The 18,827-nt window shown below is 34.1% G+C and overlaps 1 protein-coding gene and 1 long non-coding RNA gene across 12 annotated transcripts in view; one reads left to right on the plus strand and one right to left on the minus strand.

The window, feature by feature from the left end:
• The window catches only part of HMGCLL1 (3-hydroxy-3-methylglutaryl-CoA lyase like 1), a 205,610-nt gene that overhangs the window by 89,842 nt on the left and 96,941 nt on the right, over positions 1 to 18,827 (plus strand). For all 10 annotated transcript variants that reach the window (XM_072832550.1, XM_072832543.1, XM_072832547.1 and 7 more), the window contains 2 exons: positions 3,630 to 3,693; positions 5,453 to 5,641. In XM_072832550.1, the coding sequence (XP_072688651.1) occupies positions 3,630 to 3,693; positions 5,453 to 5,641 (253 nt within the window). The remainder of the gene's footprint in view (positions 1 to 3,629; positions 3,694 to 5,452; positions 5,642 to 18,827) is intronic.
• LOC140636835 (uncharacterized) overlaps positions 1 to 18,827 on the minus strand; it is a 161,334-nt gene that overhangs the window by 27,467 nt on the left and 115,040 nt on the right. The window lies entirely within an intron of this gene.

An 18,827-nucleotide genomic window follows, 5' to 3' on the forward strand; every position in this document is an offset into this window, starting at 1 on the left:
GAGATGTATGCAGCTGTCCTGAAGAAAATACTCAGGGACCATTCTGTACTCTTTGGGTGGGGGGGGTGGCACTACAAGCGGTCACATGCTAGCTGGAGCCGAAGAACCAACCAACCCAGTTACTGAATATGTTCTCAAATATCAGCTTTAAGTGATTTGGCAGAACAGATTCTGAAAATTGCTATTATTTTTTTTTAATGGCAAATGCAGGGGAAACAGGAATGAGCACCATTTTGGACAGAGTAAACTTAATATGGCATGTGAATGTGTCAGGAAATCAGTTTGTAATGTTCGTGAGATTTGGAGTTATTCCTGGAATTATCTATCTATGTGATGATGAAAGCCAGAGACTATGGGGGACTGAGTTGATGCAGAGGCTCCCTTTTGTTCCCATTACTAACACATAAATATAACCACTTTTAAAACATATAGCCAAACTCAGAAAAGAAAGTCCTCAGATTTCATCAAAGAAAGTGTGGTAAGCATGCAGGTTGATGCCACTAGCATATGGGGTATCTATTTCAGATGTAACTCCTAGTGTCTTGAAAATGAAATTTTAATGTCTATAAGAGGAAAAGATAGATACTCTACTAAAGTATAGATTTGAAAGTGATTATTCTTGGAGCTAGGAATCACCTCCTTGCAAATGCAAAGTCAGTAGAACTTGTGGAGTATTCTGAAAAACCAAATTAAGTAATTCAAATAGAAATTTGTCCAAGAACTGGTAAAGTCCACAGGGAAAGGGTAAAAAGAAGTCAGATCTTGTTTACAGAAACATTTGAATAACTCAAGACTCTCATGGAACACCTACAGAAACTAAAATAACTATAAAAAGTCACAGTAAAAATTATATACCACATGATGATACAAAGTACCCTAAGAAAAAAGCAAAAAGAAAAAGCAGGAAAACTTTAACAGAAAAGAAGGAAATAGAAGAATCTGAATAGAAGATGATAAAATAACCCTTCAAAATATAGAGGCAAAGGAAGAACATAGAAGAACAAATCTTTACAAAAAATAATGAAGCTTTTGCATAAAGAAACTTTTCTTGAAATGAAAAATACATTTATTAAATAAAAATGACGATTGCATTGAGCAGCAGATCACAAAAAGTTGAAATGGGTATCAGTGACTGGAAGTAGGATTTAAGGAAATTGCAATAATAAAACAGAAAATTTTAATAGAACTTTTAAAAGTGAGGTTAAGAGCAAATGCCTAAGAAAATTTTCAGAAAGAGAAAAAAGGGAAATTAGATATGAGAGGCTTGATTAACCACTACCTTGAGGATTTTCTAGATTTGAAGAAAAACATCAATGTAAATATTAAAGAAGTATAACAAGTCCTGACATTCTCATGGTAAAATGTAGAATATTAGATATAAACAGAGACTCCTAAGGGTAATAGAGAACAAATTACTATAAAATTGGTATAAGGCATTACCATTAGATAGCAAAATTCTCATCAGCAAAACTGAGACCAGAGATGGTAAAATATGTTTAAAATGGCAGAATGACTGTTAACCTAGAATTTTATACCTAGCCAAACTACTATACAGTAGTGAGGGTGAGATAAAATCATTTGCTGACAAAATGGTCTGCAAGACTCAGCCATTACTGAAAGAAATATCGAAGGATGTAGTTCTATAAAAAAATATGTTAAGCCAAAAGTAAGAAACTGGATAAAAAAAAGAAAAGAAAAAAGAAATGGAGAGGTTATAGTATGGGGTTTCAGCAGAGTATGAAATAATTTCAGATATGTCTGTGAGAAATTTAACCACCAGCCAATCAAAAATAGATAAAAGGGGCTATGGCATAGTAGTGAGGAGATTCTTTAGACTAGATACTCTCAAATCTATTTATTATCCCTAGTTACCCAAGGGATTACAGGGAAAACTTGAGTGAATGAAAATGCATGTGGACAAAGTTAAAGTCACAGCACAAAGTGATATCATTCCCAGATAAGTTGGGAATGAGAAGTTTGTTTGCTTTTATTGTTTTGCACTTGTTTTTTTAGGATTTTTTTTCATTTTTAGGGAAATAACATGTAAATACATGGCTTTAATTTTCTATTTAATCACATCTAGATATTTTGGGTTTAGAAAAAAGGTGATTATACAGACGTGTACACACAGACACACACACACACACACACAATTTATCTATGATCATTGTATCCAAATTGAAAATATGTGTTCTACCAACCTCAGCCATCTTTTCCAAGTGTTAGATATACATAACATTTCCTTTCCACTTGTGTTGATTAAATTTATATAGATTAGTCAAACAAAATTATAGTAACTATTAGAGCAGAGAAATAGATTTCCTCTCCAGCATAACTTCTAAATTTTAATTGAATTAGCCTCTTTACTCCTCTGTCCTCATCACGCTACCTCCTAATTTATTAAATTGATTATTTTAATTTCAAAATAAAACTTTTATTCACATTTTGATACTTTTGAAATTAGATTACATGTTGGAATCAATAGGTATGGGTTGAATCATTGAATATATAGTTTATTTTTTTACTCCAAAATCTTTTATGAAATTCATAGCGTATCTTATAATGGACAGCATCTTAGAATAATGGAAATACAGTCTTATGGTCTGTCTTGTTTTGTCTCCACTTTTCCTCTGACAACCACTTCCAGAGTTCTCTAAGAGTTAACATTTCTGGAAAACTACTCTGATCTTGTCAGTACATTACCTAATAATTTTGAGTGATCTCAAAGTTCAGACTCCTTGGCGTGGCATTCAAGGGCCTTATTATCTAAAGCCTGTGATATTCTGGCTCAGAGAATTGGATCTCCAGCCTCATTTCCTACCACCCCTCTCTCATGTGAATTGCTTCATCCCTGACAATCAACCACATGATGCATTATTTTAATACAAGTGTTGTAAAATCTCCGAGGAAAGTTTAATAAAATGAGATTGGTGTTGAACTGAAAATAGCTAAAACAGGCTTTTTCTAAAGCTTAATACTTTAAGATGGAAAAGTAGCATTATTTCAGGAAAGGCTTGACTTTTTTATTAAATTGTCGAAGAAGCTTATGGAATATCTTTATTTGGAGTCTTTTAAACATAGACTAAAACTCTTCTGTTTGGGATGATTTAGGTATACCCATGAGAGATAAACAAGATGAACTTTGAGGCTGTGGCCAGGTTTAGGAGTTTGGGGGTGATTAATGACTGTATCTAAATGAGGCCAAAAGATCCAGATGGGAGTGAAGAGAAATTCAGTTAGTCATCTACATGTTATCTCTCTGATTCCAGAGACCTGGATATTTGACAGTTGGATGTATGTACTTATTTAAATAAAACTATGTAGTTTGGTGGTATTTTTTGCTTTGAATGTTCATGTGTTACTATAGTATAAAAAACTCCACAAGATAAACATCTGTTATATTATTCTCTTCAGCCATCAAATAACATACATCAAATTGTAATTACTAGATAAAAATGTGAGTTAAATTGAAAATATTCCAAAATGGCTTTTATTAGTTCTGAGAATAATGGATTAGTGTAAAATACATTTTGATGACTTTTTATCAATTTCTTTATTTTTATAAAATGAAAACAGAAATGATTTATCCATCATCTATATATTTATATGACTCTGTGTTTTAAACTTAGGTATGTGTCTTGTGCCCTGGGCTGTCCATACGAAGGAAACATCACACCACAAAAAGTGACAGAAGTAAGATACCCCTGGTTTCCTAGTTCTTAGTAAAATGATGTATATTATTTTTAAAAGGGGACTATTTTCCTTACTGTTATTGCATCTGCACAGCAAAATTTAAGAAGAACCATGAAATGGAAGACAAGTTTGATCAAGTTATTAACTAATTAACTGTTTATAGCTCTTGAAAAAGTTAAGTAACATTTGAGTCTTATCATTTGGGTGCTCAAGGTAAAAGAATAAAAACACCTGTTTCATTTTTTCCTGGGTAGAACTCAGGGAGCGACCTTTCCACGGTCCATCAGAATGTGAGGGCACTTGCTGCACACACACTTAAACTTCACTTTGGTTGCCCAGCTAAGGTCCCCTTGTTTTCGTCCTGCACACTTTGGCACTTGTGTCAGAGTATACACCACTTTTGCTGGACACTGTTTCTGTGACCTTGAGATCCTATAGCTCTTACTGCTGAGATTCAAGTTCCTTTTATTAGCAGTTGTGCGGGAAATTGATTATAGTCACTAAAGACCTGCTTATTGACATTCACTTTCTATTTCCTTCTCCTACTTATTAATTGATACCAATGAATACAAGATACTCAGTCTTTGAGACTATAATAGGCTCTGCAGAACTCATTTGTATATGAAATATTAATTTGCATCTGTTGTTCTTTTCATATATTTTGTAATGTGGTACTGAAGTAGTGAAGATTGCATTGTTAGAAATATCAGAATTTAGGAAGGATAAACTTTCAGTTTGGCTAAAGCCATTCCTCTTTTGTACTTTCATTTGAACTTTTGAAATTTACTGTAGATTTTTTTTTCAAATGACTGCTATCCCATAGTCTATTTTGTAAGAGAGACCTTTGCACACAGAGGTCTATAGTATAAAATAAAGAAGCTTCAATGTTGTAGTCCTTCACCTGCATGGGACCCTTCTAAGACTTTGTTAATAATTTACATTCATAATTGCATATACTTTTCTTAACACTTCCAACATGTCCTTACTAGCATCATCATTAGTGTAATTCTAAAAACATTAATAATGCTTAGAAAGAAAATATGCTAAGTAAGAGTGTTTGTTGCCTATATTTTACAGAAGAGAGACCAGAGCTTTAAAGGGTAATTCTACCCAGTATCACATTACTAGCATGAGTGGCAGCTGAGATTTAAATCCAGGCTTGTCTGATTCCAGAACTCATGTCTTTGTTAACATACCATGCTTCCTCCTTGCAAAGTCCTATTGCTCTTTCAAAGGGACATTAGTAACCTAGCTTAAAGGGAACTTACAGTTTACTTTGCACAAGTACATCCATTTATGAGCCAGAAAAAATAAGTTAGAAATATATAGTAACTACCAATCACAGAACTACTTATTTACAGAGCTGGAATTAGTATTGATATCTCTTGAACTCTAAGAGCACCTTGAGAAATACTACTTCCAAAGTAAATTTGTAATGCTTCTGTTTGATTAAAGGGTTGAGAAAGGAAGCCTCTCATAATTGAAATTGTAGCTTATAATTTCATAACTGAACAGTGTAGATAGTTATGACTCTAAGGCAAACTTTAGAAAAAATATAGTCATATCTTTGTAACTTTTATATAATACTTAGGATTTAATAAACAAGGAAAAAAGACCAGAAAACTAAAATATAAGGTTTTCCATGAATACAAAACTAATCTTAGTTGTGACTTTTACTTCTAGGTTATTGCTAAGAAATAACAGGGTTTGAATCTGTTCATTTCCATTGTTTTTACTAACTCCCAACTTTTCCTGACAGGTATCTAAGAAACTGTATGGCATGGGCTGTTATGAGATTTCTCTCGGAGACACCACTGGAGTGGGAACTCCAGGAAGCATGAAGAGAATGTTGGAGAGTGTCATGAAGGAAATCCCATCTAGTGCTCTTGCTGTTCATTGCCATGACACATATGGACAAGCCTTAGCAAATATCCTTACGGCCCTTCAGGTATTTTGTGTTATTTGTGTATGTGTATAAAATGGATATCCTTACTTATAAATGTTAAGAGCTTTAGTGGGATAATATTTATAAATTGCTATGAATGTAATGTTTAACAGTGTCTACCACATGACAAGCATTCAGGAAATTTCTGTAAATTACACACTTCTTTTTAGGGCAATTATGTCTCCTGTTACTATTAATTTGATTTGATAAAATTTGTTCTTTTTTACTGAAGGGTAGTTGACATACAATATTATACTAGTTTTAGGTGCAACATAGTAATTCAATAATTATGTACATTAAGAAAAGATCACCACAGTAAGTGTAGTTCTTCTTGGTCACCATATAAACTTACAGCAATATGGACTATGTTCCACATGCTTTTCATGATTATGACTTTGTTTTGTAACTGGAAGTTTGTACTTCTTAATACCATTCATCTATTTTATCCATTTCCTCTATCCCCCTTCCTTCTGGCAACCAGTATTTATGAGTCTATTTGTGTTTTTTCTTTGCTTGTTTGTTTTGGTTTTTAAATTCTGCTTATAAGAGAAATCATATAGTATATGTCTTTTCCTGTCTCGCTTGTTTACAGAAATGTATTATTATACACACAGAATTTGTCTTTTTTATCTGGCTTATTTGCAACATCTATGTTGTTGTAAGTGGCAAGATTTCATTTCTTTATATGGCTGAATAATACTGCCTTGTGTATATATGTACCACATCTTCTTTATCCTTTCATCTATTGATGGACATATAAGTTGATTTCAGGGCAGCCCAGGTGGCTCAGCGGTTTAGCACCGCCTTCAGCCAGGGGGTGTGATCCTGGAGACTCAGGATCGAGTCCCACGTCAGGCTCCTTGCATGGAGCCTGCTTCTCCCTCTGCCTGTGTCTCTGCCTCTCTCTCTCTCCCTCCCTTGTGTCTCTCATGAATTAAAAAAAAAAAAAAAAGTTGATTTCATATCTTGGTTATTGTAAATAATGCTGCCACGGAATGGATAGGTGCCTATATCTTTTTAAATTAGTGGTTTTGTTTTCTTCCAATAAATGCCCAGAAGTTGAAATACTGGGTTGTATGGTATTTCTATTTTTAATTTTCTGAGGAAAGTATATAACTTTTTCCACTGTGGCTGCCCCAATTTACATTTTAACCAACAGTGCACTAGAGTTACTATTTTTCCACATCCTCACTAGCACTTATTATTTCTTGTCTTTTTGATACTAGCCATTCTGACAGGTGTGAGCCAATATTTCATTGTGGTTTTGATTTGTATTTCCCTGATGATGAGTCATACTGAGTATCTTTTCATATGTCTGTTGACCATCTGTATGTCTCCTTTAAAAATATGTGTCTAGGGACACCTGGGTGGCTCAGCAGTTGAGTGTCTGCCTTTGGCTCAGGGTGTGATCCTGGAGTTCCAGGATCGAGCCTCGCATTGGGCTCCCTGCTTGCTTCTCCCTCTGCCTATGTCTCTGCCTCTCTCTCTCTCTCTCTCTCTCTCCATCATGAATAAATAAATAAAATTAAAAATAACAACATAAAAATGCATGTCTATTCAGGTCCCCTTCCTATTTTTAATTGGACTTTTCTTGGTGTTAAATTGTGTAAGTTCTTAATATATTTTGGACGTTATCCCCTTATTGGAAACATCATTTGCAGATACCTTCTCCCATTTGGTAGGATGCCTTTTTGTTTTGTTGGTTTCCTTCACTGCGCAAAAGCTTTTTATGGTGGTGTAATCCTAAAGTTTAATTTTGCTTTTGTTCCCTGTCCCTGAGAAGATGAGTATAGAAAAATATTGCTAAGCCCAGTGTCTAAGAGATTACTGCCTGTGTTTCATATTAAGAGTTTCATGGTTCCTGGCTTCATATTTCTGTTTTTAATCCATTCAAATTTATTTTTGTGCATGGTGTAAGAAAGTGGTCCAGTTCCATTCTTCTGCATGTAGCTGTCCAGTTTTCCTAGCACCATTTATTAAATAGATAGTCTTTTCCCATTGTATATTCTTGACTTCTTCTTTTGAATATTCTGATGTCCTTTGTCACAGATGAACTAACCATCTCTGGGTTTATTTTTGGCTCTCTGTCCTGTTCTTTTGATCTATTTGTTTGTTTCTGTGCCAGAACCATTCTATTTTGATTAGTTTAGCTTTGTAGTATATTTTGGAATCTGGGATTGTGAGACCTCTAGCTTTGTTCTTCTTTCTCAAGATTGTTTTGGCCAATAAAGGTATTTTGTACTTCCCTACCAATTTTACAATTGTTTGTTCTAGTTATGTGAAAAAAAATGCTGTTGGTAGTTTGAAAGGATTGCATTGAATCTGTAGATTATTATGGTTTGTATGAGCATTTTAATGATGTTAATTCTTCCAATCCATGAGCATGATGTAGCTTTCCATTTCTTTTTGTCGTCTTCAATTTCTTTCATCAATGTCCTATGGATTTCAAACCACAAGTCTTTCCTGCTTGGTTAAATTTATTCCTAGGTATTTTATTCTTATTGATGCAGTTGTAAATGAAGATTGGCCTTTTTCATTTTTCTTTCTTTCACTTTGTTATTACTGTCTAGAAATGCAACAGATTTTTCTTTATTAATTTTGTATCCTGCAACATTGCTTAATTCATTTTGTGGTTCTAACAGCATTTTTGGTGTACTCTTTAGAATCTTATATATAGTATCATGTCATTTGCAAATAGTGAGAGTTATACTTCTTCTATAAAAATTTGAATTTTTTTTTGTCTGATTGCTGAAGCTAACTGGCAAGATTGGATATCCTTGTCTCATTCCTGATCTGAGAGGAAAAGCTTTCTGCTTTTTACCATCAAATATTATAACTGCGTTTGTCATACGTGGCCTTTAATATGTTCCATTTAAACCCACTTTTTTTAAAGAGTTTTTATTAAGTGATGCTGAATTTTGTCAAGTGTTTTATCTGCATCTATTGAGATAAGATTTTTATTCTTCATTTTATTAACGTAGTATATCATGTATATTGATTTGTGAATATTGAATCATCCTTGCATCCCTGTAACAAATCCCCCTTGATTTTGGTTAATTATCCTTAATGTATTATTCATTTTGTTTGATAATATTTTGTTGATGATTTTGCATCTATGTTCATCAGAGACATTAGCATGTAATTTCCTTTTTAAAGAGTGTCTTTGTCTGTTTTTTGTATCATGGTAATGATGGTTTTGTAGAATGAATTAGGAAGCTTTCCTTCCTCTTTAATTTTTTTGGGATAGTTTGAGAAAGATCGATATCAACTCTTCTTAAAATATTTGGTAGAAATAACCTGTGAAGCCATCAGGTTCTGGACTTCTGTTTGTTGGGAATTTTTTGATTTTTGATTCAATTTCATGGATCAGTCTTTTCAGATTTTCCATTTTCCTGTGTCAGTCTTGGAAGAGTATATATTTCTAGGAATTAATCCATTTCCTTTGGGGTGTCCAAATTGAGATGTATAATTTATCATAGTAGTCTCTTATAATTCTTTGTACTCCTGTGGTGTTGGTTGTTATTTCTCTTCATTTGTTTTTGATTTCATTTATGTCCCCTCTCTCTCTCTTTTTTTTTTGTAATGAATCTGGCTTTCAATTTTGTTTACCTTTTCAAAGACCCTGATCTTAATTTCACTGATCTTTTCTACTGTATTTTTAGAATTTATGTCATTTATTTCATTCTGATCTTTATTACTTTCTTCTACTAACTTTGGGGTTTGTTTGTTCTTTTTCTGGGTTCTTTAGGCATAATGTTAGATTGTTGAGATTTTTTCCTGTTTCTTGAGATAGGCCTTTTTCTCTATAAAATTTCCTCCTAGAACTGCTTTTGCTATGTCCCAAAGATTTTGAAGTAATGTGTTTCTGTTTTCATTTGTCTCATATACTGTTTGATTTGCTATTTAATTTCTTTGGAGACACACTCACTGTTGACAAACATGTTGTTTAGTCTCCACTTGTCTGTTTTGTTTTTTTTTTTTTCTTGTAATTTCTAGCTTCTTTCTGTCATGTTTGGGAAAGATCCTTGATATGATGTAAGTCGTCTTAAATTTACTGAGACATGTTTTGTGTCCTAACATGGGATCTCTTCTGAAGAATTTTCCATCTACACTTGAAGGAATGTGTATTCTACTGTTTTGGGATGGAATTTTTGTATATATCTATTAAGTCCATCTGGTCTAATGTATGTTTAAAACAAGCATTTCTTTATTGATTTTCTTCTGGATGATCTACCCATTGATGTAAATGGGGTGTTCAATTTCCCTACTATCATTTAATTACTGTCAATTCCTCCCTTTATGTCTGTTAATAATTTGCTTTATATATTTAGCTGCTTCTGTATTTGGGTGCATAGTTATTTATAATTGTTATATCCTATTGTTGGCTTGATCCTTCTTTCATTATGTAATGTCCATTTTGTCTCCTGTTACAATATTTGTTCTAAAGTCTATTTTGTGTTATGTAATATTGCTGTCCTAACTTTTTTATTTCCATTTTTCATGGTACATCTTTTCCATCCCTTCACTTTTCATCTATATATATCTTTAGGTCTGAAGGTAGTCTCTTATAGGCAGCTATATAGATGGTCTTGCTTTTTTTTAATTCATTCAGTCACCCTATATCTTTTGAATGGGAGCATTTAGGGTATTAACATTTAATTATTGATAGGTTTATATCTATTGCCATTTTGTTAAGTGTTCTTTGGTTGTTTTTGTAGTTCTTTGTTTCTTCTCTTGCTCTCTTCCCTTTTGATTAGTGACTTTCTTTAGTACTGCTTGAATACCTTTGTCTTTAATTTTTGTGTAGGTATTATCAGTCTTTGGACTGTGTTTACCATGAGGTTCATATGTAACATCCTAAGTGTATAACAATTAATACTAAGCTGATGGTGGCTTGAGTTAGAACACATGTAAAAGAACTACATTTTTATTCCTCTTCTCCATGTTTTATGTATATGAGATAGAAAATGTCTATTTTCTCTGTTGTTTTGTGAATCTCTTGATTGATCAATTTACTACCATTGGATGTTTGTATACTTGCTTTTACTAGTGAATGTTTTTCCATTAATAATTTTCTTCTAGTTATTGTCTTTTCCATTTATCACTTTTCATAAAGCTGGTTTAGTGGTGATGAACTTCTTTAACTTTTGTTCATATGGGAAACTCTTTATCTCTCCTTCAATTTGAATAACCTTGCCATATAGAGCATTCTTAGTTGTACATATTTTTTTCCTTTTAGCACTGAGTATATCACGCCACTCTCTTCTGGCTTGCAAAGTTTTTGCTGAAAAATCAATTGCCTGACAGCCTTATGGAGTTTCCCTTGCATGTAATTAGTTGCATTTCTCTTGGTGCTTTTAAGATTTTTCTCATTATATTTACTTATTCTGTGTCTTGGTGTGGACCTATTGAATTCATCCTGTTACTGGCTCTTTGTGCTTCCTGGACCTGGCTGTCATTTTCATTCCCCAGCTTAGGGAAATTTTCAATTATTTCTTCAGGTAATTTTTCTGTGCCTTTATCTGTTACTTCTTATTCTGGGATTCCTATAATGTGAATACTAGTACATTTGATGTTGTCTCAGAGTTTCCCTAACCTAACCTTGTATTTTGTTTTTTAAACGAAATATTATTTTTGTTGTCTTGGGTACTTTCCATTGCCCTTTCTTCCAGATGCCTGATCCATTCTTTTGCATCTCCTAATCTACTGTTGATAGTGCATTTTTCATTTCAGTTATTTTATTGTTCAGCTTTAACTGGTTCTTTTTTTAAAATTCTTTTGTTGTTGTTGTTGTTGTTGAAGTTCTCACTGACTTCATCTACTCTTCTTTCAAGTCCAGTGAGCATCTTTATAATAATCATTTTGAACTCTTTGTCAGGTAGATTACTTAACTCTATTTCATTTAGTTGTGGTTTTTTTTGTTGTTGTTGTTGTTTTTATTTTTATTTTTATTTTGTTTTTTTGTTTTTTTGGAAGCTTTATCTTCTTCTTTTGCTTGAAGCATATTCATTACCTTCTAATTTTGTTTGACTTTCTGGTTTGTTACTATGAGTTAGGTGAAACAGCTATCTGTCCCAGTCTTGAAGGGGTGGCCTTATATAGGAACATCCTCTTTGTAGACTGCATGTGTCTGGAAGCTTTGGCTATCTGGCTGGAGTCAGGGTAGAATTGGGTAGGGTGCCTTACACAGGAGGATCACTGGCAGCATGGATACAGGCAAGAGATATTTTGAGTTGTTTTGTGACCAGGATGCCTTGGCAAAATGACTGGGGCTGCAGTGGGTATATGCTGGGGGTAGAATTGGGTAGGGTGCCTTACATAGGAGGATCACTGGCAGCATGGGTACAGGCAAGAGATATTTTGAGTTGTTTTGTGACCAGGATGCCTTGGCAAAATGACTGGGGCTGCAGTGGGTATATGCTGATGTATACAATACATCATATTGTATGCTATATGGGAGCATCCTTGGTGGGACAGCTATAGCTGGGGTAGCATTAGTTGGGGGGCTTTGCTGGAGGAGCTATATTATGGGGACTGCTAGAGTTGGTGTGGGATCAGGGCTCACTGAGGAAGCAAATTGACTAGAGTGCCTGGGTCCTGCTCTCATCTGAGCTATCATTCTGGAGAGGGAATGGAAACAGTGGTGCTCCCCAACACCCCCAATCCCAGAGAGAGAGCTGCAGCAGTTCCCCCATTTGATCGATACTCTAGAATTAGTAAGTAGGCTTCCCTAACTTAAAGTCTAAGGGCCCTTCAAACTACTGCTTTTTTGCCACACTGCAGGTCAAACAAATCTCTGCACAGCCCCAGCCCTATCCTTCCTTCTGCAGTTCATAGGATTGGGGTGAGAATTCCATTGCTACCCTGTCTGCATCTCCCCTGCCTTTCTTCATATGGTCTCTTCATCCTTTGGTGTGCAAAAGCAGTTCATTTTGTCCACAGTTCCTCTACAGGAGGAATTGCTCCATATGTAAGTGTAGATTCCATGTTTCTGTGGGAGGAGGCAAGCCCAGAGTCATCTTAAACCACCATCTTGAGTCCCTCAGTCTTTCATTTATTCATTTTAAAGTATTAGTCCTCTTAGGGCTATGTCTGCTTTTACTAACCCTTACATGCTCTCAGCCATAAAATTTAGTAGACTAAAGTATAATAGCATTTTGAGGAGTAAAAAATATAGAGTATTCTATTATGATCATGTAACTAATGCTTTTGTTGATAATTTGGTGCTCTATTAGAGGATATAGTGTTAAAATATTCTACATTTTGTTTAGCATGTTTTTCTGATGTTACAGGCATCCTTTTGGAAGAACCCCTGGTTTTTATCAAGTATATTCTTTTAGAAGACATCTGGAAAGTTAGATGATTGAAAATTACATATTAAATTCTAATTCTAATAACTTTATTATTTGGAATTGTTAACACAATACATACAAAAAGTATTTTAAGGATATGTCTTAAAATTAGTGTTATTTTGTTAAACTCAGCTAAAAATAGGTTTGTGTGATTTTTTTAGAACCCAAGATTTTGACAACTAAAGATAAGACTGACTCAAAACTTTCTTGTGAGGCTGAAAATCAATATGTAAAGCTTTATGTCATAGACTTCAAGAGTACAGTTGTTTGGCAGAAGTTAAAAAACAATGTGAAGATCAAGCCCTACAAAGGGCTTATTTTGACTTTGTAGCATATGTGCACAAATCTTTAGTTATCCTCTGGAATAGGATATGAATGAGAACAGAAAATGATATCCCATGGATTTTTGGGCATGGGAATTTTTACAATTTTCCCTTCCTAGGTATTCTGGTTCCTAAAACAATAGAGAACTAGGTATCACTTCAGGATTCCGTGTTTAGGTACAACTGTAACTTATTAAGTGTTCCTGACCAGCAGGTTCCTGAAGACCTCTGTCTCCCACTGCCCACCCCTCATTTATACATATGAATATTCCTTTTTTCAATTTATTTCTTTCTCTCTTCTCTCCTCCTCCTCTCACTTCTCTCCTTCCCTTTCCCTTCTTTTTGTCATTCCTTTATATGGGTGTATCTTCTATATGGTAACACTTTGAGTAGTATTTAATTTGCATAGCATATTTACTATATAATGAATGACAATTTAGTTATTTGTGATTCGGAGGCATAATGCAAAATATGTGCACCCAAACTTCTGCTTCTGGAAACTTCCTCTTGAAAATGCCAAAATTCAAAATCCTTCTGATACCCTATTATAATTTTAATGGTTAACAATGCTTATTTGAGGAAATGACGTTTAAAATTAGATATAAAGCATGACAACTAACCCATAAAGGTGTGTGCATGCACATGCACATGCCAGTGTGTGAAAAGAGAAGTTCAAGCAGATGAAACACCACTTGGGCAAAAGGCATTGTGAGAGAGGAGAATTATGTCCTAGGAACTAAAAGAAGTCAAATATATTCAGAAAAGAAGCTAAGCTTTTTGACATATGGTGAATTAGCTGAATTGGAAAGAGATGAGGACCAAGATTTGGGGGCATTTTCTCATCCTGCAACAGCCATATAAATGGTCAGGAAAAAACCCCAGGCCCAAACAAGATGGGGAACATGGATGAGAACCTGTATGAGGTGGAGACCCCTCCAAAAATTCCAGGCCCTCAAAGGGAAAACCAGCAAAAATTCACCTCACAAGGGGAGAAAGCAAGAGTATTCATTATGGCTTTGGCTATGTATAGAGGTAAAACACCTAGTCTCTCTTTATACTTCATAACAACCTTTTGTCAGCCCCTCATGTAGATGCAGGGTTCAAATTCATATCACCTGCAGAATGAAAGACTCAGGGAGATAAATTATTTTTAAGTGGTTGTGGAGTAGTGGCATCTTCAGATGCCAGGAATCATATAACTATTTTTTGAAAGAACACACCTTTAACATAAGATGAGCTATTTGGGGTATGTATGTATGCGTTGTGTGTTAGAGAAGGGAAGGGACAAAGGGGTGGGTATTCTTGTCAATTCATGTGGCAGTTAGTAGAAAATGTATCTACAGTTGCCTATAACTGTGTTTTCTGTTCTTGTACTGTGTGCACTGGCATCAGGTATAATGGGAGGTGGGACAGCAGAATGGAGGCAGGGGGCCCGGGAAAGCAGTAGTGTACTTAGTAGTGTACTTCCAGCTCGTCTTTACATTGCCCCAGAGCGTAATTTGTAGTCACCATATAAATAGGTAGAAAAGAGGTAACAGTGGCTTTACATGATGTAAAGCAGGAAGGCTAGTTTAAGTGAACAAGTGAAGAAGTGACCAAAAAGCAGAGGCCTGCTGAGGAAGCTAAAAGTTGTTCCTAAGTTCTTTGGTCTTTTTTGTCACCCCCTTTTGTATAGTTTTGAAAGTCAGTGACAACATCAGAAAGAAATACTGCTGCTTTCTCTGAAACTGAGTGTAGCTGGGACAATCTTTAATGTTTTGAAACTTGTATGTTCATAAACCTAGCTGGATATGGCACTGGACTGTCCCTGCAAATGCACATGTACTAATCCCCAGCAACACTGAATAGACTGAATTCTCCAGGGTCCTTCTCCTTTTCTAGTCTCCCATCCCCTCCCCAATAACAACGGCCACAACAACAAAATAACCAGTTTTACCTTTAGTGGAGGAAAAAAGAAATGTCTTGGAAAAAATGGCTGGTGTTTAAATAGAGGGGAAATCAGAGAAAGTTCCGCTTCGTCATGGACAGAGCTAACCTTGGCTTTGGGAAGCAGTGGCCATACTTCATTTTTTAAAATGGAATCTTTGAAGTGGCTTCTAGTAAAATTGGTGGTGGATGTGGTGTGGATATCATTTGCTTTAATTTAGGGCTTGAGAAACAGTTTACAGCGCTCTAAACTGGAAGTTAATATTAAGTCAAGGAGACATATAATAAGTGGAAACTTGGCCACAATGGTAGGAAACAAATGAGAGTTATAAATGGAACATCCCCCCTCAGTCTGGAAAGCACATACTAATCGTGTAGTAGAGATCTTTCTTGGGCTCCCAGGTTTTGTATGTTTTTATTATATGGCTTATTCAACTGTACGTAATTGTATGGAAGTCAAGAATTCCTAATTATCAGATATTTAATGTAGAGAAATAATTTTGAGACTATAGCTTTAAGTGTAGGATATTTATAACCACTCAAAACTGAAAGAGCAAGAAAAGGAGGTGACAAAACATACATCTTAGTAATGGAAGAAATGTACATGAAGCAATATACTTACTTAATTTTTTATGTAAGAAATTGAGTTTCACCCTTCTCATGTTCCCAAGTTACCTGAGTAAAACACTAGTGAACAAATCATTTCATCTGTTTAATACCAGACAATTGCATAACTTATTTTTTTACTCAAATGATTTGTCTTCATAACCAGGTAAAAATGGAGTAAAACAAATATCCAGTACCACAAATCACAGTACATGTTGATTGATAGGATGGGGACAAAACAAAATAGGCAATATTTAGCTTTCTCCTCAAGAAAGCTACTTTGTGACTTTTTTTCTTTCTTAAGTTTAACAGACTTAGTTTTTGTGCCTTTCTTAATAACGTTTTCCATATGTTTAGTATTCTCTGTTAGAAAAGCCAAATTATTTTCCTAATGTTTTATATCAAAGCATTCATTTTTATATTGCCTCTTACTAAACCATACTTAAATGCTACCAAACAGCAAATGTTTTTATGTAATTTATTTTTGAGGTTCACAAGGAGGATTTTTCAAAATTCCGTTCACTAGTCAGAGTTGTCTCCATTCTCAGTTCTGCATCTGTAGAATGCATACAATGATGTCTCCCTCCTTAAATTATGCAAAATTGAAATGAGATATAGAGTTCCTAGAATGATTGACTTGGTAACACTGCATTTAGTACTATTATTACAGTCATTACAATTAAAACTACTAATGACAGTAATAATAACTTATTACTCCATTTATTTGTGAGTAGACCCAGGAGATATAAAGAGTTTACATGCATTAGATGTTGTTCATTATTTTTAACATCAATAAAGATCTAAATAGAAATCAATGAGCATGAAAGAAAACAAAAAGGTGAAAATTGGATGCCCTTAGAGAAGTTTTACCAAACATATCAATATAATCAATATTTATCAGACACTTGTAGATGTTAGATTCAGATGTTAAAGTCTGAGCAGTACTGCTGTAAAGAAGATTGTTTTAGTCTAACTTTGTATTTTCAAAACTTTATGACTGTAATTTTTTTCTACGCAATTAACTTTCTCCAGCATGGTATTATGTTGGAAAATCCTCTTACTGTAAAGTGGGATAATGTGTAAATTATAAAAAAAAAAAAACAAAAAAAAAAAAAGTGAGAGAGAAAAGAGGACAAGAAGTTCAGCAGAAATTTAGTATTGTCCAGATTTCAGGTGTGTACTACTGGGGCTCCTGAGCCATAAAAGTCTTTGTGAAAAAAATGAAAAGTACCTTTCTGTTTTTTATCAAGTGTTTGGATTACTTGCTTATATCAGTGATGAAAAACAATCGAATATTTGAATAACGTTGCTTTCTTTGATTTATCTCCAATATCCTTTTATTAAATAAACTTCTCTCTGATTTTAGCAATAAGTGATCAGTTTTTTGTTTTCAGAGATAACAGTTTTTACTGATTTCAACAAATGCACAGGTTTTTAAAAGAGGTAGAAAAGCTTCTTAGCTAGGTGGCATTTTAAACTGGCATTCAATTAATTAGCATATAAAAATACATGAAATTCTATTGTCATATGCTAAAAATTAAAGTTTTTAATCTTTATACAATGGATTATGCTTAGATCATAAGGTTGAAGCTTACTCAAAAGGAGAGCATGTCCAAAAATGCTATGCCTCTCCCATAGCAATGCATCCATACTGATTAAATAGGAAAATGTTATAAAAATTATAAGGTTTTTTTTTTTTTTCCAACATAGAGAAGGTTCTATGAGAACCTGAATGCTGAATTCATCAGAATATTTTGTTTTCTCTTTAATTGTGGTTTAATTATGCAAAAAAAAAAAAGAAAAACAAAACAAAACCTTGTTTTCCCAACTATAATCAGAACCTTTATTTTATAGTTGATTGACCCTCTGGGATAAAGGGATATATATATGGGGAAGACTATTTACACCTTGTGATCTCTATTCCCACCAGTCAGAGCTTTCAGGATCCAGGAAAATCCCTAATACATATTAAACAAACCATCTTTTTTGGAGTAGGTTGGAGATGCAGTCCTGGAGATCAAATGTGAACAGAAAAATAGAATCAAGAACCATGTAGCTCAGAGTGGAGAGTGGACCTGCTTGATGTCTCTTCACTTCCTGTGAGCCTGAATGTTGTGCTGTTTGCTTCATTTTCTTGAAATTACCTAGTATTCTCCCAGTGGGTACTTTTTGTTTTTTTTTGTTTTTTTTTTTTTTTTAAGATTTGCAAGGAACATTATGCTAAGACCCTGAGTTTTCCATTATCTATAAAATATGATAATGAGAACCTTTCATATTTTTCTAGATTCCCATTTCCTTATATGCAAGATATCACCCTGGAAGATAAATCAAAGAACATGTTCATATCTCTTTCATGACATTTTTTTATCAATTCATAACAGATATAATCAAAGTATCTTCTTTGCTCTTTTTAGAAATTTTAATTTTATTAGCATGACCATATTATTCCAAAGATTAGATTAATCAATGTTTCTTTGTCTTTACCTCTCAGTGTACCAACTAAGACAGAAATCCTGGCCCGAAGCTCTTATATCATTTTCTTTGCATATAATCAAGTTTTGAATCAGGAAGGTAGACTAACCTTGGTAATTTTTTTTTTTGTACTGTTATTTAAAAATTAACCATTTTAAATTTAAAATGAATCCATGTTGTTATCACCCTCAGGAAAAAGATAACATTTACTCATACAATTATTTCCTCCCCACTTAAGTCTTTCTTCTCTTTAGTACTTAACTTTGGCTTTTATATTATTGGTGGCTGTTTGGGCCAGGATATGATATGATTCTTCCCTTGGCATAAGAGATGGAAATTTCAAAACTCACTATCTTTTCAAGCACCTCTCTTATTTATTCTGTAAATGTCTCATCTTATTGTTTTAATCTTGTGTTCAAGATCTTGTTTTCAACCAAGAACTCATCACATCTCTCTCAACACATATGGTTTTAATTTGACAATCTTGTTGTTTTGCCCTCTTTGTATAAA

Source organism: Canis lupus, chromosome 7 (genome assembly GCF_048164855.1).
Source record: "Canis lupus baileyi chromosome 7, mCanLup2.hap1, whole genome shotgun sequence".
Taxonomy (NCBI): Eukaryota; Metazoa; Chordata; class Mammalia; order Carnivora; family Canidae; genus Canis; species Canis lupus.